Consider the following 25,180-nt stretch of genomic DNA (forward strand, 5'->3'; position numbering starts at 1 on the left):
TTTGCTTTTTTCCTTCTCTTTTGTTTCGTGGCTTTTATTTATTTATTCTTATTAACATGTATTAATTAAACCTATTAATAGGGAGCAGTGTGATATTTCAGCACATGTATATGGAGTGTACTCATTAAATCAGGGCAATTAGTGTTACCCTCTCCTTACCATTTCTTTTTGTTGGAGTGTTTGAGCTCCTGTCTAGATCGTCATTAATTTTTAATAGGTTATTGTGAACTATAGTCATCCCACTGTGCTGCAGAGCTCTAGAACTTATTCTTTTTATCTAGTTTATCTAATGTTTGGTACTCATTATCCAATCCCCCTTTACCCACCCTCCCTGCCTTCCTGGCCTCTAGTAACCACTATTTAGATAGACTTTTGGGGGGCCAGGGGATTCTAGGGTTTGAACTCAGGGCCTCACACTTGTTTGGCAGTTTCTACCACTTGAGCCATGCCCCCCTCCCATTTTGCTTTAGTTATTTTTCTGAGTAGGGTCTCACATTTTTTGCCTTGGCTGGCCTAGACCAGGGTCCTCCTGTTTACACTTTCTTCATAACTGGAGTGACAGTTGCGTGTCACTGTGCCTGGCTTTATTGACTGAGGTGGGGTATTTGCTAACTTTTGCCCGGCTGACCTCGAACCTCAATCTTCCCATTCTTTGCCTCCTGAATAGCTAGGATTATGAGTCACAGCGTCTGGCTCAGATCAACTTTTTTAGCCTGGAGGTTTTTTGGTTTTGTATTTTGCATCAGATCTTATTTGTGTACATGATTGTAGAAATGGGTTGACCTGATGTTGTCAAAAGTTTGCAACAAAGTCCAAGCCATGTAGAGTAGAAGCAGAAACTCTTCTCTGTGATCCCACCATGCTGGAGTGGAGCCCTCTTTGATCTGCTATGTTTTCACTTTCTCTGACCTGACTCTTGGCACTGTCCCATACTGTGTCCTGCCTTTTGGTGAATCATGCTTCCTTTTCAGAAAACCACCATGCGGTCACCACAGACCTAACGATCCTGTCACACACAGTGCACTCTGTCAATACCTTTTTTTTTTTTTTTTTTCCACTTTTTCCCAGCTTAGTCTTGGTTAGTGGGTAACCCCTCAGCCTCAGGGCAAAGAACAAACTTCTGTGAGTCCTTGGTAGATGTAACTCTGGCTGGGTCTCTTAAGCCACCCTTCTCAGCCAGTGCCTGAGGCCACTCAGGAGATTTGACTGTATTTTTCCTCTGCTTCAACCAAGAAAACAATGTTTTACCATTAGATACACATAACTTCTGAAGAGAAAAGTAAAATTATTGAGTAACAATAAGTAAGGAATCATTCAAGGAAACAAAAGGCTGACACATGGGTCTCCTTAGGTGTCACTTGGTGGGAGCACAGCCTGCTGTCTCTGGGTGTGGTCAGCCATGTGCCCGAGAGTCAGTTGCCACATCTCTCTGACCTTCTTTCCATGACCACCACCTTAGACCAGGTGAGTGCCACCCAGGTCTGCTCCAAGGAGCCAATTTAAGAATTAGAGTAGCTGAGGTCTTATCTTAGAGTCTTTCTAATTGAGAAGATGACCCAGGTAATATTTTGGAACTTTAGAATAGAATTTATCCTTTTGCCCGTTTTCAGATTATTATACCAAAACTCATTCTAAAGGAGAAAAGTTTTTTTTTAACCTCCAAGCCAAGTCTTAAAGCAAGTTTAGTGATTAGAAATCTTACAAATGATGAACACTCACCTGAATTGGGTAGCACTCAGGACAATATCAAATCTATCTTAATAGTATTCTTCAACCTTAGGTGGCACAGGAGTTTTAGAGTATGATTCGGTGAAGTAAATTATAGTAATTTAAGATTATAAGTATTTGTATAGTTTCTTGGAAAGAGAAAAGGGTGTTGAAGACCCTAAACGTGATGTCTTTTTGATGAAGAAACTGAAGTCCCGTGAGTAGGGTGATTTGCCCAGGGTCATGACATAGTGGGCGTGTCTTCAACACGGACGTTTAAGTACAAACCCCATATAGTCTGGTGAGAGTGAAGGAGACTTGGCATTATGTATAAGCATGTCCTTGAAAGATTTATATTTTTATTTTATTTTTTCATTTTTTTTTTTTAGTGGGACTGCGGTTTGAACTCAGAGCTTCACTCTTGCAAAGCTCTCTTTGCACTCTTGCAAAGCAGGTGCTCTCCTGCTTGAGCCATACCTACAGTCCGTTTTGCTCTGGTTATTTTGGAGATGGGAGGGTCTCAAGAACTATTTGCCCCTACTGGCCTCGAACTGTGATCCTCCTGATCTCAGCCTCCCAAGTAGCTAAGATTACAGGCGTGAACCACAGGTGCCTGGCTTCTGGAAGAGTTTCAAAACTACTTAGTCTCAGTTTGTGTGAGAATATGTGTGTATGCTTAAATTTTCAAAATGCTAATATAGATATTTGGAAAATGCTAAATCAGTAGAAAGAATGAAATAGTGGCCCTTAATTCCACAACCCTGAGAAAACTTTTCTAAGCATACCTAAATTTAATCTTGATATAAATTATGATTTTATTACATGGAGGACTATATATGCTATTTCATTCACATTATATTATTACCACATTATATTCTTTTAATGTGTTATAATAAATTCATTAACATGTGTTATGAACATTTCCCCATATCATTAAAAATAATAAATACTTCAAAATGCTGAAATGGCTATCATATGCCACTGCAATCTGCTGTTGTAAAATGGAAGCAAAGGTAAAAGAATGAAAATAAAATTATAAAAGGAAAGCATTAAATTATTTTTTAAATGCTAAGGTTGAGGACACATGCATGGGAAGAAATAACTGATATGGTGCTTCCCACTTGGTTGTCCCCTTTGAGCTAGGTCTATATTCTGTGCTAATAATTCACTTTGTTTTTTTTCCTGTTTCACATGAATGTCTGATATTGTTGTTAGAGCCAAGAGTTATCTTTCATTAATAAGTGTAGAAAATTCTAGTGTCTGCTAGCATTATAATTGATGGCTTGGGCCATGTGTGGTGGCTTCTGTCTGTAATCCCAGCTACTCAGAAGGCAAAGATCTAGAGAATCAAGGTCTGGGGCCAGCTCAGGCAAAAAATTAGCAAGAGCCCATCTCAACAAACAAGCCTGGGGGTGGCACAGGCCTGTCATTCCCAGCTACATGGAAGGCTACAGGGAGAAGGATTGAGGTCCACACCAGCCCAGGCAGAAAACACAGATCCTACCTGAAAAATAACTAAAACAAAAAGGGCTGAGGTATGGCTCAAGTGGTAGAGTGCAAGGCCCTGAGTTTAAACCACAGCACTGCAAAAAAAAAGGAAGAAACACAAAAAAGATGGCATGGTGATCAGACTGAAAGTCCCACCAGCATCCTGCCCCTCCTGGTCTAGCCCTGGTTTGTGTGGACTCAGGTTGCTTCTCTCAAGAGCATTTGCCAGCCCCTTTTGTGGGACTTGAGTCACTGGGCTGATCCTCCTCCTGGGCTCTCTGAATAGTAACCTTCCTCATGGACAGCCAGTATCAACTGTAGCACATCCATTTGTACTACAGTTGCATTTGTGCTCTGGACACTGCTTAGCCAAGGCCTTTCCCTACAGTCTCCAAAGGAGTGTATCATTTGTGGGATATAATTAACACTCATGATTGCATGTTAAAAGCCCAGTAGCTTAATGGGAATGCACCCTTATAGGTAAAACATTCTGGAAAGGCAGTGGCTGTCAGACTAATGGGGAGGCCAACTCTCAAGTGTAAGCAGAAATAGAGGTTCTTGGAAGCTGGCAGCCTTGGTACCAGGTGATTTGTGATGTAGGGAGAGAGTAGTTGTTGTTTGTTTTCTGTTTAGTCTGGGGAGTCCCAGGGCTCTCTAAATTCTGGCATAGTGTTCAGTGGTTAAGTTGGAAGGATTTCACTTGCTCAGTAAATTTTCTTTGTAAAGAGGTTAATCGAGAGGTGGTGGAGGAGCTTGGCTCAAGTGGTTCGATCCCCAGTACTGAAAAAAAAAGTTGAATGGGTAGTTCAAATCCCCCCAACCCTGTGCTCTTTGAGGCCCCCTGTCTCTGAGCAGTCCTGGCACAGTGAGGTGCTATGTTTTCAGGGGTCCCTGCAGATTCTCTGCCAAGCTAAGACCTTACTTTGCCTTCCCTGGCTCTACTGATGCCTGTTGTCTATTCTTTGTCTCACTGCTTTTGGTGGCAATGAAAGTGTAATCATGTGTGAGCAACCAACAGAATCTAGAAAATAAAAACATAATTTCTTTAGCCAAACCATCAGTGGGCAAAGCTATTATTAACCACATATGCCTGATGATCACTGAATTGCTTCATATTCACAAGACTGCCTTTTAGCTGGCTGGGTATAGTGGTACATGCCTGTAATTCCAGCACTTAGAAGGCTCAGAAAAAAAATGTTTAAAAAGACTTTGTTTTAGGTCAAAGTTCTTTGCATGTGGTTATCCATTAGATCCTCTGATATTAACACCATTTGAACTGTGGCAAGTAAAAACAGGAAACTTATTAGTGGGTCTTTGTATTTCTTTATGAAATTTTCTTCAGTTTTTTATGTTTTTATTGCAGTAAACTATATGTAACATGAAATTCACCATTTTAACCCTTTTTTGGGTGTGTAGGACAGTGGCATTAAGTTCATTGACACTGTTGTGCAGCCATCACCACTAATTCCAGAACTTTTTCATCTTCCCAAACTGAAATTCTATATTATGAACACGAGACACAAACTCCAATTCCTGCCTCTCCCACCCGTATCTGGGAACTATATTCCATTATCTGTCTGTGTGAGTTTGGCTACACCAAGTACCTCATACGTGCAGACTCACACAGTGTCTGTTTCTTTTCAGAAGACTCTTACTGCGGTTTACCAGCCATCTCCCAGCAGGCCAGCCCTGTGGAGCAGGGCTGAGGGACGCAGATACACTGTGTGCTTGAGACTGTCCTGGTTTAGCCCAGCTGAGGCTGCCTTGGGGTGATGGGCTTCAGCAGTGCCAGCTCTGCAGCTGTGGCCAGGTGGTTCCTGTCTAGACACTGGCTGAGTCTATATCATTTCATTCAACCTCCTTGGTCCAAATGGTTGTATTTCACCAAAATCTGATGAGATTTTTGTATTTTTTTTCAGTGTTGGGGATGGAACCCAGGGACTGGCTCATGCTAAGAAATATTCTATCACTGAGACACACCCCAGCCCCCTACTATTTTTTTTTTAAAGCGTGCAAATAGTGAAACATTCCAACTGCCTAAAATGTACTCCTCTACCTCAACCCCGTCCCCCTCCCTATGGGAAGTTGAGGTTATATCTCAGGCATCTTTCCAGAGATATTCAATCCACACACAAATCCTATAAAAGTAAAGTATGTGCCTGTCCCCAGGGTGGTGTGCTAATTTAATAAAGCGTTACTCATAGCTGTGGTTAAATCAATACCCAGGGTTTACTTTGCGTGTGTGCGTGTGTGTGTGTGTGTGTGTGTGTCTATGGAAATTCTGTTTTCAGCTGAATCATGTACTATACTGTAATTATATTTTGCTTCTTGGATAGCCTTTTTGAGAGTTTCCTTGCTGTGTGTTGCTTTGTTTTCTGAGTATCAACCAGTCTTTCCCTGAAGTATAAAGGAAAAAAAACACTGTGTGCATCTCCTCTCACACTGATGAAGCTGTTGGGCCTGGTTTGCTTCTGGGAGATGCCTGTCCTGCTTCCTCCCTTCTCCTGCTTCAGTTGGATGGGTCTGGACCTAGCTGCTTCCTCTGCTGTCATTCCAGGGACCCCTGCTGTTCTTGTGTTCCTGCTTCTGTCTCTTGGGGTCCTGGTCCCCCTTTTCCTGTCTTTTCCTCCCACTCTTTGGCATGGAACCCTTCTTCTACTCACTTCCTGGAACTCATGTGTCTGAAAAGTACCCCTTTTGAGGTACTTTGGTTGAATACACAATTCAAAAGGGAAAAGAATTTTCTGTTGTGATTTTGAAGTACCTGATACCTTTCCTTCGCTCCTGAGCGGTTATGCTGAGAAGTATGATGCAGACCCATTTCATTCGTAAATGGCCTGCATTTCCTCTCTGGAAGCTTCTGTGATGTTCGCTTTGTTGTGGAAATGCAACATTCCCTGATGAAGCTCCTGGCTGGGTTTTCTTCTCTCCTACTGTGCTGTCCACCCAGAGCCCAGTTAAGAAAAGTTGCAAATCTTCAGTTCTGGGGCATTTTCTTGAATTAGTCCCACTCTTTCCATATTCTTTCTAGAACTGCTTTTATTCTTTGATCCTCCTAAATTTGCTATTCTGAGCTCAGAATCTTTTCCAGTTGAACTTTCGGAGTCTGAGCCATGTGATTTGGCAGGGAAGGGAGGAGACCAGGGAGAGCTACTCCTCCTGTCTCCTGTCCCCCCACAACCTGCTTTCCTAGTGGGAGCCTTGGTATACATGTCTAAGAAACAACAAGTAGAATTATTTATGGAAAACTTTTTTTATTCACTTTTTTTTCCTGGTGTTACTGGGGTTTGAACTCAGGACTTTGTGCTTGCAAAGCAGGCACTCTACTACTTGAGCCATACCTTCAGTATGGCTCCACAGGATCTCCAGTCTTGTGAAAATCTTTTCGGTAATGTAGGTGAAATGGGTCTGGACCTGGGCTCTGTCCCCACAAGATGATTTCTGAACTCTTGCTGACATGTGTGGCTAAGGGAGACATTTGGGCTGTTCCCTTGGTGTTCTGCATGGTCCCTTTTTGGTTTTGGCCTGTATTTTCATGGTTGGTTGGCTTAAGATTCCTTGGCACAGTCTGACTTCTATAGTCTAAGATGTGTGATGAAACTATTACTTGTGCCATAGGCCAGGAAGGAGCTTCCTGGTCTCTTTGAAGCCTAGGCCTCAGCCCTTTGCAGGATGAAGAAGGGATTTTATTTTGCTTTGGGATAAATATATGGGCTGTTGAGGAAGCAAGCCGCTAGGAAGAAAAGTGGAGTCTTCCACTTCTTTTTTCCCTGGACCTGGTCTTCATTGCATGTAGGGCATCTTCTACTGTGTTCCTCATTCCTTTCTCCTTCCCACCCCAGCTAAGTGCACCTTTCACCTATGCTATGTAACTTGCTGTTTGTAAGCACATTGCAAAGGTGGCGAGCAGGTTAGTCAGCCTCTTAGAGAGAGCTGTCTATCATATCAAGTTTTTCTTTCTTTCTTCCTTTCCTTTCTTTCTGCAGTACTGGGGTTTGAACTCAGGGCTTTGCACTTGCTAGGCAGGTGCTCTACCACTAAGCCAAGCCTCCAGCCTTTTTGCTCTCATTATTTTGGAGATAGGCTTCCTGTCCCAGCTGGGATGAAAGGCACACACCACCATGCCCAGCTTTTTTCCCCAGTGAGATGGTGTCTTGCAAACTTTTTGCCCTGGTTGGGCTGAAACCTTGATCCTCCTGATCTCAGCCTCCCAAGTTGCTAGGATTACAGGTGTGAGCCACTAGTGCCTGGCTTTTTTTATTTTTATTTTTAGACGGGATCTTGTTATATCGCCCAGGTTGGAATCGAATTTGAGGTCCTTCCAGCTCAGTTTCCCAAGTGCTAAGATGATAGGTGTGCACCACCTCACCCAGCTATATCAGATATTTTCTAGCAGTGTTCCAACTGTAATGTAAGGAAAACAAAACACAGGTGGTTTATAATAAACTAATGTGTGTGACTGCTGGGTATGGCTGTCCCAAGAGAGAGAATAAAGTAGCCAGAGACTGTCCCTTGGTGCCCCTGCCAAAGCATTTGTCAGCATGTGACCATGACAGCAGCAAATGCACAGTGCTGCCAGTAACCAACCTTCCGAAATGACAGCTAAGTCACCAAAAGTTTCAAACAGCACAAGGGAACAATAGTCTTCCATTTTCATAGTGGTTGCACTCCTGGAATATTAAAACCATGCAAAATACTTTGTGTGTATGCAAAATAGAAAATTGGGTCCTAGTCACAGAAGGTCATTTGGAATACGGAGTAGTTATCCCTGGCCCTTAAATATTATGGCGCCCCTTAGTCATTCTGTCAGCCAAAAGCAACTCCTCAGATTTCCAAAATGCCTGAGAGGGCAGTACCGAACCCCTGGAGTAGAGGCTACTATATAAATCAAGACAGGTGACAGATGACAGGTAGAACATGCATTAGTCAGGATGCTTCAGAGAAATGGAACCAATAGGAGTGTGTGTGTGTGTGTGTGTGTGTATGAGATACATATATATATATATATATACATATATATATATGAGAGAGAATGAGATTAAGGAATTCACTCATGCTTTAATAGGAACTGTGGCAAACCTGAAATCAGCAGGGTGATGGTTGCAGACCCAGGGAAGAGATGATGTCATAACCTCGAATTCCAAGCAGTTTGGAGGCAGAATTCCCTCTTCCTCAGGCGACCTCAGTCTTTTCATGTCAGGACTTCAACAACAGTTGAGAAGGATAATCTGCTTTCCTCAAATTTTAATGTTAGTGACATCTGAAAAAATGCCTTTACAGCAACATGTGGATGGTGTTTGATCGAACAACGGGATACCATAGCCTGGCCAAGTTGACACATAAAATTACCTGTCATAACACAAGATAAAGAAGTTGAGGAATTTTCTGTTCCTATCTGTAAATATCTTTGTGTATTTTTGTTTGAAGCATAAGCAGTGTGCAGCGCTCAGACAATGGTTCATACATCTGTAAGACGAAAGTGAACAATGAGGAGATCGTGTCTGACCCCATCTATGTTGAAGTACAAGGTAAGTCTACAGGCCAGTGTCCACTTTCCCAACAGCTGTTTGTTTCAGAGGCTGTATTAAAGGTTTTTTGTGATACTCAGGGTTTGGCCTATTTATAACTCTGTATGCAAACCTTGCAAAGCCATTAGTGCTGAAATTTTACAAGACACTGGGCCTCTTTTTAGACTTTAAATAATAATGAAATTAGTTCAGTTCTTAAAGTTTGAGATTAAAAAAGATTATCCTTGTTCACAAATTATTTACAATTTAAAAACAAAAAGCAGAAGACTTCTTTTTAGGAAGCAAAGTGTACCATATTGCCCAGTTCTCAGTGCTGGCATCAGATACTATTCACGTGGTCAGGTGGTTATTTATTTGTTATGCTCCATCCTTGCCTGTCTTGCACATGTGACAGTACAACATGGGAGGCTGAGTGGGTTTCCTGGACTGGGTCCACCGCTCAGTCTGGGACTGCTTTGGGGACTTAGGCTCCCCACATGTGTAATTCAGAGGAACCTCACAACACCTGTCATGACATCACACGGGAGTTTGTGGATGGGGAGTGAGGTGGCAGATGAGGAGCTATTGGTCTCTGCTCTTGAGGAATCTGATGGAGTGAGAAGTAAGGGGCTGATCCTCAGGTAAACCAGGCCCAGTGAGCCTGGTTTTGGCGCCCTGAGTCTGGGAGTTTTCATGCTAGGTTCTGCAGTACAGGGCCTGTCAAAAAAGACTGCAAGCAGAAGAGCTGTTGTTATTACCCTAAGTGTTGCTCCCCACGCCCCAGGGCCTGTCAGCCCAGCCAGCCAGTTCCCTGTCTTTTCTACTTTCTCCTGACCCTCTTCATCCAACTAAAAAGGCTCTTATGTTATCCATCCTTTTGTGAATCTGAACTTAATACCCACCAATGCTTCAGGAGGCCTGAAACGGGAAGGATGGGAGAAGGAGGGTAGGAAAGGGAGAATTGAGAGAGGGAAGAGACAGGGAAGGAGGCACTCAGAGGGGTTCCTTCTGGACCTTTGCTGTGGGCCCATCCCAGTTTGGACAGTTAGTGCTCCGGGTTATGACAGCATCAGCCAGAGAGCGGGTGTCTCCTACATTTGCTGTTTATCTGGGAAAAAATACTTAGAGGACATTTATTCTTGCCAGAATGCCCAAGGCAAGAACATGTTAAGTCCAAGTAGAGCTTAGAAAAACCTTGAAACAGGAAAAAAGAATACTGTTACACATATTTCCCATATCATTCCCACTGGAACCCTATCTGTCAGTTCCCAACCTCAAAAGAACACAGTCCAAATGCCTGAGGACAATGAGCTTGACCTGTTAAGATCCTGGACACATGCCCCAAATAAGCACTCACCAACTTTCTCTGAGGTATTTCCAGGCTTCCTTCAAAGCTTGATCACAGTAGGAGATCTTAGGGTTGTTAACTGGAACTGTTAAGTTTCTTCTGTGTTCGTGACAGCGTGCATGTATGTACACTGAGTATTGTACTCTGTATGTGCACTGACTTGCACATGCTAAGCACGTGCTCTGCGACTTAGTTACACTCCCAGCCTCAAGTGCACAGATTTTAAAATCCATTATAACTCCTCTGAAAGTTTACACGTACCATAGATTATTTTCAAAATTTAGGCCATGGCTGGTCACAGTCGCTCAACCCTGTAACCCTAGCTATTTGGGAAGCAGAGATTAGGAGAACTGTGGTTTAAGTCCAGTCCAGGCAAAATGTTTGAGAGACCCCATCTCAACCAGTGGCTGGTCATGTTGGTACTTGCCTGTCATCCCAACTACACAGGGTAGTAAAAATAAGATTGTGGTTCTGGCTGACCTGGGCATAAAGGGAGATCCTATCAAAAAAAAAAAAAAAAAAAAAAGACTGAGGACAGGGATCAAGTGGTAGATTGCCCACCTAGCAAGCATGAGGCCCTAATTTCAACCCCCAAACAAAACAAAACAAAACCAGGCAGATGTATTAACAATGTATCTTTGTTTTCACTCTTGTGTTTGTTTTGATGAATACTGAAAACCTGTCAACCTGTCAACCAGTCCCAGCCTGTGAAGGACACCTGATTTAAGAACTGTCTGTAGACTCCCCTCTGGCAGAACCAGTTCTGAATCACCCTTTTGTCTTTGGGAAAGTGTCCTAAAAAGGTGAACTGGTAGGGATGAGCTTGTGCACTTTCTTACTCAACTTCAGGGAGGTGGAAAAGGCCATTTCAGATGCCAAGTGCTACCTAAAGAAATCTCCTGTTGTCTTTTACTGGTCACCTTCCATCCCACTGACCTCTCCCCCCCCAACACTCCCACCCAGGGCTCTGATGCTGGTTGAGGATCTGAGGCAGGCTTTAGTCAACCTTTTTCTCTGCAGGACTCCCTCACTTTACTAAGCAGCCCGAGAGCATGAACGTTACCAGGAACACAGCCTTCAACCTCACCTGTCAGGCCGTGGGTCCACCTGAGCCCGTCAACATCTTCTGGATTCAAAACAGCAGCCGTGTTAATGAAAAGCCCAAAAAGTCCCCCTCCATTCTAACTGTTCCTGGTAAGTCCTAGCATTGTGCTTATTTGTTCATTAATTTGCTCTTTCTCTAGCAGTAGAAGAGATAAAGTGCTTGGTAGGCACCGCCACAAGCCACCAGTGGGAGGTTAGAGAAGGATGAAAGCCAAGTGTAGCAGCTGAGGTCAGGGGACCAGGTAGATGGGAAGGCAGGTGGGAGTCACAGGTGTGAGAGCTCCTGGTTAGGGTTCCAAGGTGGGTGAGTGATCTCCAAATGTGTAGATGGCTCAGTTGGCCACGTGACCAGAATCCCCACGCCCAGGCAGCTGGAGCCCTGCTCACATCTGCCGGGGCAGCTGTGGCCTTGCTGGCTTGGCAGGTCTACACTTACAGAATCACTAGGGTGCAGACCTCAGTGGGGTTGGATGGCAAGAAAGTAGATTGGTCACGGGGCACTGTGGCAGGAAGTTTGTGAGTCACTGTGGGATTGTGGCTGAATTGACATTCCATGGTCATCTTGACTTCAGTCCAAATGAGATTGCCTTGGCTCTGTTCCCACCCTCCTCCAACATGGCTTTTGTCAACAATGCCACTGATGTTTGTGGTGCCCCTAAAGCTGGCCATTCCTCTGATTGCCTCTTTCAGCCATATTTGGCAAGGTCGCCTTCCTTCCTCTCTTCGTGCATTTGTCAAATGTTTAGGAGAGTCTGGTGTGTGTCCAAGGTGGTTTAAGGCCTTGAGAACACAGCAGTGGCCTTTGGGGAACAGTGACCTGGCTTTCTTCCCTCTTCATTGCACCTCCTTTGTCAGAAGAGCAGTTCTGAATGTTGATACCCAGCTCCATCCTGGTCCAGATTCTTTTTACTCTGAGACACTCTTTCCTGGCAGAGTTCCTTGGCCAGCTGGTGTCAAAAGCATCTGTGTGATGATGACCCTTGTCCTTTCTCCTGAGCCTCAGGTTCATGTGCCTGGCTGCCTCCTTGGCATTTCCACTTGCTGAGTACATAAGCATCTTAAAATGCAACTCTTGATTTCCCCCTTGACTTGTTCTGACCGAGAATTCCCCTTCTTGGTAAATAGCATCACTGTCTGCCCATACTTCCCTTTCCTCATTCTTCCCGTCGAAAGCATCAGCAGTTCTATGAGTTCCGCCTCTACAGTACAGCCATCTCTGCTGCTGGCACTCTGGTCCATGTCACCGCCAGCTCTGGCCAGCACCATTGCAGTGGGTTCCTAACTGATCTCTTTTCTCTGGCTTTGTCCTCACTCCTATCTAACTTCCTCAGGAGCAAATGATATCACCCACCTGCTAAAAAGCCTTAGACTTTGTCTTAGACTGTCAGCCATGGTCCTTCCTGCCTTTCATGTGCTGACCCCCACCCAGCTGACCAACCCAACCCATTCCACTCTCTTCTCCCTGCTCATTAAGCACAAATGACACTGATTCTCTTTCATTTCTTCAGACACATCACGGTCCTTCATGCACGGGACCTTCACACTGCCTCTTCTGTCTGCCTACAGTGCTCTTGCATTTGCTCTTTGCCCCATGATGATACAAATCAAAGATCACTGCTGAGAGGCCCTCCCTGATTACTCCTTACTATTTTAGGTCCTCCCCACCCCTTTATTGACTTCCAGTCACATATGCTTGTGCACATCCTTCATTACACGTATCACAGTCTATAATCTCCATGTCTTTTTCTATGGTCTCCTCCTCTGTCTTCTTAGGAAGGGTAGGCTCAGTAAAATAAGGCCTTTTTCTCTCATTCACCACTGTACATCAGTGCCTGACTGATAGCAGAACCTTCTGAGTATTTGTGCATGGATGGGCAAATGAATGCCAGCCCTTAGGTGTTGTCACTGGATCACTTTTGTAACCCCTGACTGCATGACTACAGTTTTCTCTGCCTTCACCTGTGTTTTCTCTGAGTTTCTCCAAGAAGTTGGTAACTAAGGAAATTCTGTGTTCAAAATCAATTTAAAATAGTATCTCCACCCTAGGGTGATTGTTCTGAAGTCCTCTAAAGAAAGACCTATATTATCTTAAAGCTGAGTGTGCACCTGTAATCCAAGCCACTCAGGTGATTGAGTCAGAAGGATGCAGAGTTTGAAGTCAGCTTGGGCTACTTAGCAAGATCCTATCTCAAAGACAAATAAATATCCAGGCCTGGTGGCCCATACCTGTAATCCTAGCCTCTTGGGAGGCAGAGATTGGTATGATCACAGTTCAAGACTAGCTTGGGCAAGAAGTTTATGAGACCCCTGTCTCAGTCAGTAAAAACCTAGGCATGGTAGGTGGTGTGAACCTGTCATCCCAACTACGTGGGAAGTATATAATAGGAGGATCGCAGTCCAGGTTAGCTCAGGCATAAATGTGAGACCCTATTTGATAAACACGTAAAGCAAAACAGGCTGGAGGCATGACTCAAGTTGTAAAGCACCTGCCTAGCAAGTGCAAGACCCTGAGTTCAAACTTCAGAACCGCCTAAATAAATAAATGCATAAAGATTTATTTCCTGGTGGTAAAATTGACATACAATTAAATGCATAGAACATAAATGTACAACTTAGTCAGCTTTGATAAGTGTGGACACTCATCTCAATCAAGATATGTTCCCATCACCTCAAAAGTTCCTTCCTGGTCCCTTCCAGTCAGTCGCCCTCCTACAGGCAACCCTGTTCTGATGTCTACCATGATGCATTGGTTTGGGGCTCTTCTTGAACTTGAGATAAATGGAATATAAGACACATAGTTTTTTGTGTGTGGCTTCTCTTGCTCAACGTGATGTATTTGATCACGTTTCATGTTATGTGGATCAGTGATGCATTGTTTTTTATTATTGATAGTTCTCTATTGTATGAATGTGTTAATTTTATTGATCCATTTGATTAGTGAACATTTGGGATGTTTATGGCTGTTGGCTCTTATGAATAAAGTAGCTATGAATATTTATGTGCCAGCCTTTTCGGTGACATGTTTTTATTTATCTTAAATAGTGCTTAAGAAAAGAATTGCTGGTTGTATGTTTCACTTCTAAAGAAACCACCCAAGTGTTTTTCCAAAGTGTTTGCCCCTTGTTACATTCCCAGCCATCACAGAATGAGTTTCAGTTGCTCCATTCATAGCCTTGCTGACATTTGATATGGTCAATCATTTCAATTTTAGACATCCTAGTATCCATCCTAGTGAAGTGGAAGGTATTGTGGTTTAAATTAGCGTTTTATTTCCCTAATATCTAATTTTAGATTATATTTAGAAAAGATTTTAGCATCTTTTCTTGTGCTTATTGACCACTCAGTCTTTTGGTAAAGCATCCCTTTCAGATAAAATTTTCCCATTTCCATATAATTCTTAGAATAACCCTCACAATTTTTACAAAATGTCTACTGTGATTTTGTTTCCAATTTGCTGAATTTATAGGTCAATTTAGAAGGAAATGACATCCCAACAATATTATTTCTCTGTATTTATTTAAGTCTTCTTTAATTTCCCTCAACAGTTTTTATAACTTTTAGTGCAGAGATCTTACTGTCATTTTGTTAAATTTATTTAAAATTTTAAATTGAGATTTTAAAGGGTATAGTATTTTGGTACACATACAGTGAACTAATTACTGTAACCAAGCTAATTAATACAGCTATGTATCTGTTAGCATAGTTACCATTTGCATGGTGGGGAGGGGCAGATGGACTCTAAGCAAATTTTAACATGCAGTAGAGTCTTGTTAGCTGTCTGTGTTGCACCAGTCTCTAGAATTTATTCTCCTACATTCTTGGACCTTTGTTCCTTTAACCAGCATCTCCTCAATACTCCCTTGCCCTGGTAATCACCATTCTGGTGCTGCCTCTGTGACCCAGTCATTTTAGATTTCGCACATAAGTAAGATGACACAGTGTTTATCTTTCTGTCTGGCTCATTCACTTAGCACAATGTCCTCCAGCTTCATCCATGCTATTGTACATGGCAAGATTTCTTTCCTTTTAATGACTGAGTGATATTCCATTTTGTGTGTGTGTGTGTGTGCACCACAGTTTATCCATTTATCTGTCAATAAACATGTTTCTGCCCATTGTCTTGACTATTGAGAACAGTGCTGCAATGAGCGTAGGAATGTAGGCATCTCTTTCATATATGAATCCCATTTCCTTTGCATATCTATCCACAAAAGGGAATGCTGGATCACATGGAAGTTCTGTTTTAATTTTTTGAGGACCCTTCCTAATGTCTCACAGTGCCTCTGCTGATAAACAGTCCCAAGGACAGGAATCGGTGCACATGGATTGGTACTTACGACTAACATATTTGACGTCATCTCTAATTGTTCACCATTACTATGAAGACAATAAATAGTGCATAAAATGTTGTATGAAAATAAAACAAGGAGACTCTACCCCCTTTCCTGCTTGGGGGCAGGAAATGTTTCTTTCTTTTTTCCATTTCTCCTTATTTTTATCCTGTTTTACTAAATTTCTTTCTTAATAAGCTTTATTATTATTTTTACTACAAAAAAAGAAAATAGGGACAAAAATGTGTCCATCTGTGTTCATCTGAAACTTTTCCTCTTGTGATGAAATCTGCAAATTCTTTTCATACCTAAGGATATAATTTGTCTCGGTTGGCAGATCTGATTTATTTCAAGATTGCTAGTTGGGACTGCTGCTTGCTTTGTATTTCAAGTTCTTCATAATTTACATTTTACTTTCTTTAAATTGAAGATTCCCTCCTCTTTGGTGGAGAAGGTGGAAGTTAAATAGTTATTGGGCAGTTAATATCCCAATAAAATGCTTTTAAAAAATGACCTTCAGTGCCGGGCACCAGTGGCTCATGCCTGTGATCCTAGCTACTCAGGAGGCAGAGATCAGGAGGATCGCAATTCAAATCCATCCCAGGCAAGTAGTTCATGAGACTCTATCTCAAAAAAACTCTTCACAAAAAAGGGCTGGTGGAGTGACTCAAGGTGTAGACCCTAAGGTCAAGTCCCAGTACCAAAAAAAAAAAACCCCAAAAAATCTTCATTGTAGTGGTGGTTATACAAAGCTACACATGTGTACAGCTACACACACACACATACACACACAGACACACACACGGACATGTATAACTGTAAAATCTGAGGAAACTCTGTAGATGGTACCACTGTCAATTTCCTGGTTTCGATAGTCTGCTGTGGTTATACGAGATACTAACTTTGGGGAAAGTAGAGTGAAGGATAAATAAACTTTCTGTGAATCTATAACTATTTCAAAATAAAAAGCTTAAAAACCTTTATTTTTCATAATAACTCAATTTTATTTTAAAAATGAAAAATTCACGGAGGTGTCATACATCTTATTACACATTTATAACTACAAGGAAAACACTGATGTATTATTTCCTTGTAAACTTTTCAATAAGTACAAATATAATATATACATATGTGATTGTCCTTCCCATTAGAATGACAAGACGTGTGCCAATTAATTTCAGCCTTTTTATTGTACAATGCATGAATAAATACGTATCCACTGTAAAACTTTTGAACCACAGTGGCACCCCAAAGCAAAATAGGAGGGACTCCCTTTGGTCTTCGCACTTTTGCTCCCTTGTACAGAGGAAACCTTTGGTTCCTCCCTTCCGGGCCCCTCTAGTCCTTTAACTGTGTATGCGTGTGCGTGTCCACAGAGATGACCAGGACGTGTGAATCTTTTCACTATGGTGCCTTCAGGCCTGCCTCATTGTGCTGATTGCATATGCCTCACAAGTAGATGGACCATAATTTATTTTACCACTTACCTGTTAATGAACATTTGAGTTGTGGTTTTTTTTGCGGTACTGGGGTTTGAACTCAGGGCCTTCACCTTTAGCCACTCCACCAGCCCTTTTTTTGTGAAGGGTTTTTTCAAAATAGGGTCTCATGAACTATTTGCCCAGGCTGGATTCGAACTTTGATCCTCCTGATCTCTGCCTCCTGAGTAGCTAGGATTACAGGTGTGAGCCACCAGTACCCAACATCATTTGAGTTGTTCAAACTTACTTTTTCTGTTACAATTAGTACTTGTACATGTCTGATTTTGTACTCATCTGTTTTCTGTTCTCATTCAAAAATCTATTTTTACTTGACAAATGTATGCTTTGATTATGTCCATCGTAATGTTTTGAAAGACGTATACATTGTGAAATGGCAAATTGAGCTAATTAGCATATAGATTATTGAATATGTCTACTGTTTTTTGTAGTAACCAATCTGAATTTAGGGGAGATTCCTAAAAGGAGAGTTAGAAAAATTTTTCCTTCTAATAGGAAAAGTGGGCATATTTTAAATTTTAATAAATTCTAATGCTTGCCAATTTGCAGTCTTCCTAGTAGAATAAAGACAGTATGTTATCTACATGAAGCGTTGTCTTTTTTTTTTTTTTTTTGCCAGTCTGAGAGCAGATACCCTAATCCGAAAGAATATAGTAGTTCTCCCTTGTTTGAGGTTTTGCTTTCTGTGGTTTCTGTTAATTAAAGTCCAAAAATTTTTTTTTTGATGCTGAGGTTTGAATTCAGATCCTCACACTTGCTAGGCAGGTGCTCTTACCACTTGAGCCAATCCACCAGCCCCCTAAAATTCTAAATGTAAGAAATTCAAGAGTTACATTCATGTAACTTTTATTACAGTATTTTGTTAGAGTTGTATTTTATTAGTAGTTGTTAGTATCTCTTATTGTGTCTTGTTTATAAACTAAGCTTTAACATTGTTATCTGTGTATAGGAAAACACAGTGTTGCAGTGTTCATCACTATCCATGGTTTCATGCATCCACTGAAGACCTGGAACATATCCCCGATGGATGTGGGGACCACTGTGTCTGATTTACATTGGCAAGCGGGCAGGAACCGAAGTTTCTTTAGGTCGTATCTGCGAGGTCTAGTTCAGTGCCTAGTAGATGGGAGTATAGAAATGACCAGTACGAGAGTGCTGACTGTGACATTTATTTAAAAAGTGCCTCCAAAAGTAAGGGTACCTGACGAAGTCAGGTGTACCAGGAAGCAAATGATAATGGTAATTCTCACTAATGTTGCATAGCAATCACATTGGATTCATTGGCTCTTCTAGAATTTCCACAGAAGAGGTAACTATGTCTGTAAATGAAGAACTCTTATGAAATTGCTGAGTTGACATTCAACACCCAGTTTCCAAATGACTATACAGTGTGCTACATTGCTCAAGCAACTTTCCTAGTTGTGAAGTGAACTGCTGACTTTAGTTTTTCTCAGCAACAGTGTTTTTTCCTTGTTGGAAGAAATGTTTCTTCATTTTTGATTTTCTTTTGTTCTTGGTCCTATGAATCAACCCCAGGACCATTGTGCATGTTAATCACACACTATACCATTGAGCTACACACCCAGCCCCCAGTTTTTTAAATTTTTCTAGAACTCATATTGATGATATCAAACTAGCATGTCAAATTTAATTCCAATCAATTTAATTTTATGAGTTCCCTTATTACAACTAAAAATCGCCTCAAAGTGCAGTTATCCACCTGTTGGTTGTTCCTTGTTTGTGGAGGGGAAGATAAGACCTGAACAAGTCTATTCAGCCATATTGGATCCCACAGTATTTATTAGTGTGTGTTTAATAGGGGAGGTGGCATAGCTAAGGCTCACAGTAAAGACTGGTTGAGGTAATAACAGATTAAACCAGAAGCCTGGAACTTACCAGATTCTTCCTGTCAACTGAGCTCATCTCTCCCTCTGCTTTTCCACTACCCCTGCCTTAACTCAGACTTTCCTGGTTCAGTGCCAAGACTGTTGCTGTCACATCCTAACTATGGTCCTGGATCTTTTATCCGCATGCCCCCCAGCCTGCTACCTACAAAGTGAGTCATTCTTCACTTGGTCAGTATCACAATTCTCATTGCAGACAGGACCCCAACGGACGCAGGTTAGCGTCTACCATTGCACCCTCATGTCCAGACCCTTTAACTCCTGCTTCATCCTGCAGGGGCACCTGTTGTGAGCCCTCATGGGCTTCTGGCAGGTCCATGAATGCACCGTGCCTCCTCATCAGGCCTTTGCACGTGTCCCTTCTTTCCAGGCTGCTTTCTTCTTATTGTCTATCTGGCAAAGCCCCATTCATTTTCTGACACTCAGCTTACTGCTCTTCTCTGAAAACCTTCCTGGTCACCTGCTTTTTGTGTACTTCCAGCACCTCTTCCCTAACTCCTGTACTTCTCTATTAATCAAACCACAGCCATTCACTTCTTAGGCCTCCAAGAGGAGTTATGAATCCATGTGATTTTTTTATGAGTTATGAATTGGTTGACCAGTGCCTGGTCTGTGACAGCTGTGTGAATGAATGGATGAACTAATGAACAAATGAATGGACTAGTAACACTCCCTGGATCTTAGATCCTTTTGCTGGGACATAGGACATATCGATAATGAAGTAACTTGCATTTGTAGAGTTATTTTTGTATTTAAACACTTATCTTTTCTCATTTCTATCTGTATCTGAGCCAGTTCTGTGAGCTCAATAAAGCAGTAATTGGGGGATATCCATTTTGCGCACCCAAAGGGCTTAGGTCCAGGGAGAACAGGGCAGGTTGCCCAGGCTGTACACCTGACTACAGGGCCTATGTGGGCTTCTGTTAAATCCACCGCTTATTGACTGTTCCCAGGCATCTGAATTTTGTTAACACTGTGAAAAAACAAAAACAAAAAAACCTATGTAAAAACTTAGTTAAATCTCTTTTTAATCTTGTGAGCTTTAGTTTGAACCTGAGCCCTTCCCAGTAGCTCATATTAGGGGATCCAGCTTCTGAGGCCATTTTGGCTTGGGCTGCCTTTGGAGCAGGGGGGCGCTTTGAGGCCGAAGCAGCAGCCCCTCACCTCCTGAGGGTATAAAGCAGTGAGTGCTCACCAGGGGCCACCATTTTATCCCAAACTTGACCTCAATAGTAAATGTTTCAGGTCTCTTCTAACAAAAGAATGTCAAGCAGGAAAGTGGTTGACATTGTACTGCTCTGAACAAGAATGTTTATGAATAGGATAAGTCCCTTCTGATGTAAGCCCCCTCCCCATCCCTCATACCATACCCCTTGAAGTAAGAGTTGTCTTTAGGCAACAGGAGCAAAAAGATTCCATATTGTCTGATTCCATTGAGATTACATTCTCGAAGTGACAAAATCACAGTGGTGAGCAGATGAGTGTTTCCCTGGGGTTAAGAGACCTTTAAGGAGTAGCATGAGAGAACCCACCCCCTTTTTTGGTGGAATTGGGGTTTGAATTCAGGGCTTTGTGCTCACAAAGCAGGAGCACTTGAGCCACACCTTCAACCCATGTTGCTCTGGTTATTTTGGAGATCAGGTCTCCCAAACTATTTGCCCGAGCTGGCTTTGAACCGAGATGCTCCTGATTTCAGCCTCCTATGTAGCTGTGATTATAGATGTTAGTAAACCGTGCCCAGCTGCGGGAGCCCCTTTTTGCTGATAGCCACAAATATGCATCCATGGTTAAAATGTCAAAGAACTACACACTCCTTTTCTCTCCAAAAGAAAAGAAAATGAAAACTGGTGAAATCTAAATAAGGTCTGTATTTTAGTGAATAGTATTTTACCAAAGTCACTTTCCTGGTTTTGGTTGTTGTGTTATGATTATGTAAGATTTTTATCATTGGGGAGAATGGGGGAGGGTACACAGGAACTCTGTTGTCTTTTTATAACTTCTTGTGAACCTAAAGTTATTTCAAATTTTAAATAGTTTTTCCTTTTAAAGGCGCACTCTGGGGACTCGGGTGTAGCTCAGTGGTAGAGTGCCTGCCTGGCATGTGCAAGGCCAAGGACTTAATCCTCAGTACCATAAAACAAACAAAATCCTCAACACCAAAAATAAACAAATAAGGAAATAAAAGAAGTACAACACAATTAAATCCACCAAACACTGTTTGAAAAGGAAGAAAGGACAGAAGGGAAAGCAGAAATATAATGGAGGGGGGGAACCTGTTCAAAGTACACAGTACACATGTCTGAATTACCACAGTGAAATCCCCTGGTATTGTTAATGTATGCTGGTTCAAAAACAAAATAAATTTTTAAAAAGTAAAAGAAGTACTTTGTCATGAACCAAATCCCAAAATAAAGAGTAAAATTGTGAAGAACTTTTGCTGGTGTTTAATGGTGAAGGATGCATTATAGGTTAGTGCTTAATCTCTACTAATTTAACGCCACTTTGTTGTTGTGTCCCTCGGCAAGCTACTCAACTTCTTTATATAAAATAAGGATAACAACAATGTGTATTTCATAAAACATTTATGAAGATTCAGTGAAATAATGTAGAGCCTTGGTGCAAGGACAGGAATGATTGACATGCTACCTGTTATAAATTTTTCATGTTATTTTTGTATGTCTTAGTTACCAACTCATTTTCCATTTTGAGCTGCCTTTTTGTTAACAGTGGTGGGCTTGTGCTAAGCTTTCTGGGTTTTATTTTTCTTAATACTCCTTTTATATAAATCCACATATAAAAGACAGCTCAGCTGGTTTTTGTTTTAGTTAGTTGGACATAGTACTATCATTCATTTTATTGTAATAACAATTACTAATAATTAGAATTGATACAAGTCATTTCACAATTCTTTTTACTTTGAATCTCATAGCAAACTGTGATATAGTCAGGCATTTTCAATATCCATCTTATAATCAGGAAAACAATTAGAGCTGTTAAGAAACCTGCATGCCCAAAGTTTGTTCTCCACAAAGCAGCTGGAGCAATCCTGATAAAATATAAGTTAGATTGATACTGGATCTCTGATCCTGAGTTCATGTCTGGGCGAAGTCAATGATTGAAGATGCTGGACCAGGAGTTAAGAGCAAAGCTAGTGCAAAGTATATTGAAAAGACAGCAAAGCTCCCATACAGGAGGGACTTAGGAAAAGCCAAGCCTGTAATATAGTTGAAGCCTAGGAGTGATAGAGGTCTCTGCCTGGCTTAGGTCCAACTATTCTATCTTGAAACTACATTTGTGATTGGTTGGTGCCTACTCAGCTTCCCACTGAACCCCTTTACCTGCCATCTCCCCTCTTATCCAACAGAACATTCCAGGTCAGATAGTCCTGGCCTTGGGGCCTGCCACCCACATCTTGCAGCTGCATTCTGTTGTGTTAAGAGGCCTGTTTCTCATGTGTTTCTCATGCCCCTTCAGATGTCTGCCTCTAAAATGTCTCCCTCATCCAAAATAGAGTCACCACTGCCACCACCTCTCTCAAAGTTTCCCACCCCAGTCTGAGAAAAAAATCAAAGCCTTCTCCCACCTGTGTCCTTTGCTAAGAGCCTCCCCAATATCACCCTGAGGCCATTTCTCAAGGAGCTACTTCTAACTCTTCTTCCTACTTCAAGTACAGCCTTCTTCCTCACCCACCCTCATAGTACTCACCACCTTCTGACCCAGCATGCAACTTATTTATCAAGATTATTAATTATTGCCCATTTCCCTCCCTGACAATGTGAATTCTGTAAGGATTGAGACTTTTGTTTTATTCATGGAGGTATCCTAAGTTCCTGGGAAAATGTCTGGCACAGAGTGAGTACTTAGTGTTTGTTCAGTGTGTGAATGCAGGGCAGACAGAGTTCCAAGTTAGTAAGTTACTTATTTATGGAGCCTGTTCTATGCGTTGCCTCCTTTGGCAGAAAGATGGATGCTAAAGGAAAAGAGGAAGGAGCCGACTTGTTTATCTAGTTAATTTGCAGGATTGCTTAATCAGAACTCAAAGAATTGGCCTAACTGTGCTCCTGGAAGTTGCTTCCTCAGCTTTTGCCATTGTCCTGCCCTCAAGGGAACATCCTGTTACAGAGTGTTCCTTAGATCTGTGTCACGGGCTATCTTTTTTCAAACCAACAGAGGACCAAGCAAGAGGGGCGTGAACCATCATCTTGGGTGAGAAGGAGAACTTCTTACTGTGAGGGGGATGACCCAGGGGAAGAAGACTGGCTGAGGTACCCTGTGGAGTCTCTGGACCCCCAGCCATTTGAGGGAAGAGTGGGAGGGAGGGTGGAGACCTGAGAAACTAAGGGGGGTGGGGAGTGGATGATTTTCTCCCTGGAAAGCCACAAGGGTTTGGCCTATAAAATGTCCAGGTCTATTCCAGTCTGGTGACTATTATTCATTCACAGAGGGCAGCAGGTGAGGAAGACAGAGCTGACTTTTCCTAGTGCACACTTACTGCATAGACAATCCAGGCCTATAAACAAGTCTCTAGTTGGGAAGCTAGTGCCATTAAACCAAAAAGTTTAACTAAAAATAACTAATCAGTTCGGAAGTGTAGTTCAGTGGTAGTGTTTCCCAGCATAAACAAGGGTTCAATCCCTAACAATGGAAGGAAAAAAAAAAAGCCAAAAAAGACTATATTGGGTCTTACATGTCTGTCTAGTTTTGGAGAAAGTTGACTTTGGTTTCGATCGGTTTCCATTGATCTGTGTTGGCATCCATTTGGCTTGTGGGCCTCAACTACCTGACAATATGGAGAAGTGCTTTAACAGGCCATTTGGCAATTCTGAGTTTGTGTGGGTGTCTCATGCAAGGACATTGGCTATAAAATGTTTTCCTAACCTTTTGTACCCTTTGAAAAGAAACACGGAAAGGAAAAATGACTTCCCACTTAACCTAAAGTCATGTCTTATGATAACCAGTTTCACTTTCAGCATTGATAAACCCTTAGTGGGTCTGGATTTTCCTCTGAATGTTCATTTCTGGATTTTCATGATCTGCAACTAAGTAATGGAGCTCAGTGAAATCCAGCTCCTGATTTGCCATGGGGCCTGCCCTTCCCCTCAAGACCAATTTGGTGTGAGTGTGTAGTTTGTACTCAGGTGTTTGCTAAGAGTTTTGATAAATGTAATTTAAGTCAAATGATGGGTTTTGACCTGCAAATGTCCCCTCCAACATACAAAAATGTAGTTAGTGACTTCTGAATGAGAGCCAAATTTTGCAAAGTTTGTGGGATCTGGTCAGATGAGCATCTCCTTTGGGAGCTCAGGACCTAGAAGGTAAAAAGCTATACTGCAGCATGAAACCCAAAGTGCCGAAGCCTAACTGACATGGGGATCCACAGAGCAAGTCCCAGACTGTGATTTAAAAGAGCCACTGTCTAGCTCCTCATCCTGTATGTTACTTCTCTCATAAAATCAATGCCTGACCAATGCCCCCAAAACAGAGGCCACGCTAAGTCTTCTTTGCCACCTCCCATTTTCTTCTTATTTCTCCCTCTCTTTACAAAAGTAAAAGACTTCTCTTTCCCCTGTGAGGAATAGCTGTGGGATATCAGCTCTCAAATGAGTGTAGTGTAGTCTCCTGATCCCTTTATAGTCTTCAAAATTATTGAGAATCAAAAGTTTTTGTTTATGTGGGTTACTTTTATCTTAGCAAGAGGGTCGTGAATTAAAATGAAAATCTTTCTTTTTTTTCAGTACTAGGGATCAAACCCATGGCCTCAGGCATGCTAGGCAAGGGCTCTACCACTGAGCTACAACCCAAGCCCTAAAATGAAAAAATTTTAAAACACAAGAATACACAGGCACATGTTCCATTGGCTAATAGAATATGGCATCATCACAGGACATGCAACTTCTGGAAAATTCCACCGTACATTGCTAAGATATAGAGAGTGGAACGGATAAATGACATATTATTATGAAAATAATATTCCCTTTGAGGTCCCCTAGAAGGATCTCTGGGATTCCTAGGAGTCTCTCGAACACATTTTGAGAACAGTTGGCTGTGCTCCATTGTCTGGTCTAGATAATTACCGACAGAAAATTCCAGATTTTATCCAGCAAAGCAGTTGCTCTTTCAATAAAATTGTACTCACTGTGTTTAATAATTACTTACATTATTTTAAGTTGTAAAATCTGTTGTATGATAATTGTATAACAATTGTAAGTATAATCAACCCAGAAGAAAAAAAAATTTCAGTTTCAATGAATATGTCTATTTTCGTTGTTAAGAAGTATTGAAGGCCTAGAGG

The 25,180-nt window shown here is 41.8% G+C and overlaps 1 protein-coding gene across 1 annotated transcript in view; it reads left to right on the forward strand.

Moving 5' to 3' along the window:
- Window positions 1–25,180, forward strand: part of Mertk (MER proto-oncogene, tyrosine kinase) — a 109,457-nt gene that overhangs the window by 24,537 nt on the left and 59,740 nt on the right. Inside the window, exons 3-4 of the mRNA XM_074050258.1 lie at window positions 8,623–8,723; window positions 11,071–11,244. Of these exons, the coding sequence (XP_073906359.1) occupies window positions 8,623–8,723; window positions 11,071–11,244 (275 nt within the window). The remainder of the gene's footprint in view (window positions 1–8,622; window positions 8,724–11,070; window positions 11,245–25,180) is intronic.

This window comes from Castor canadensis, chromosome 12 (assembly GCF_047511655.1).
Source record: "Castor canadensis chromosome 12, mCasCan1.hap1v2, whole genome shotgun sequence".
In the NCBI taxonomy this organism is placed as follows: Eukaryota; Metazoa; Chordata; class Mammalia; order Rodentia; family Castoridae; genus Castor; species Castor canadensis.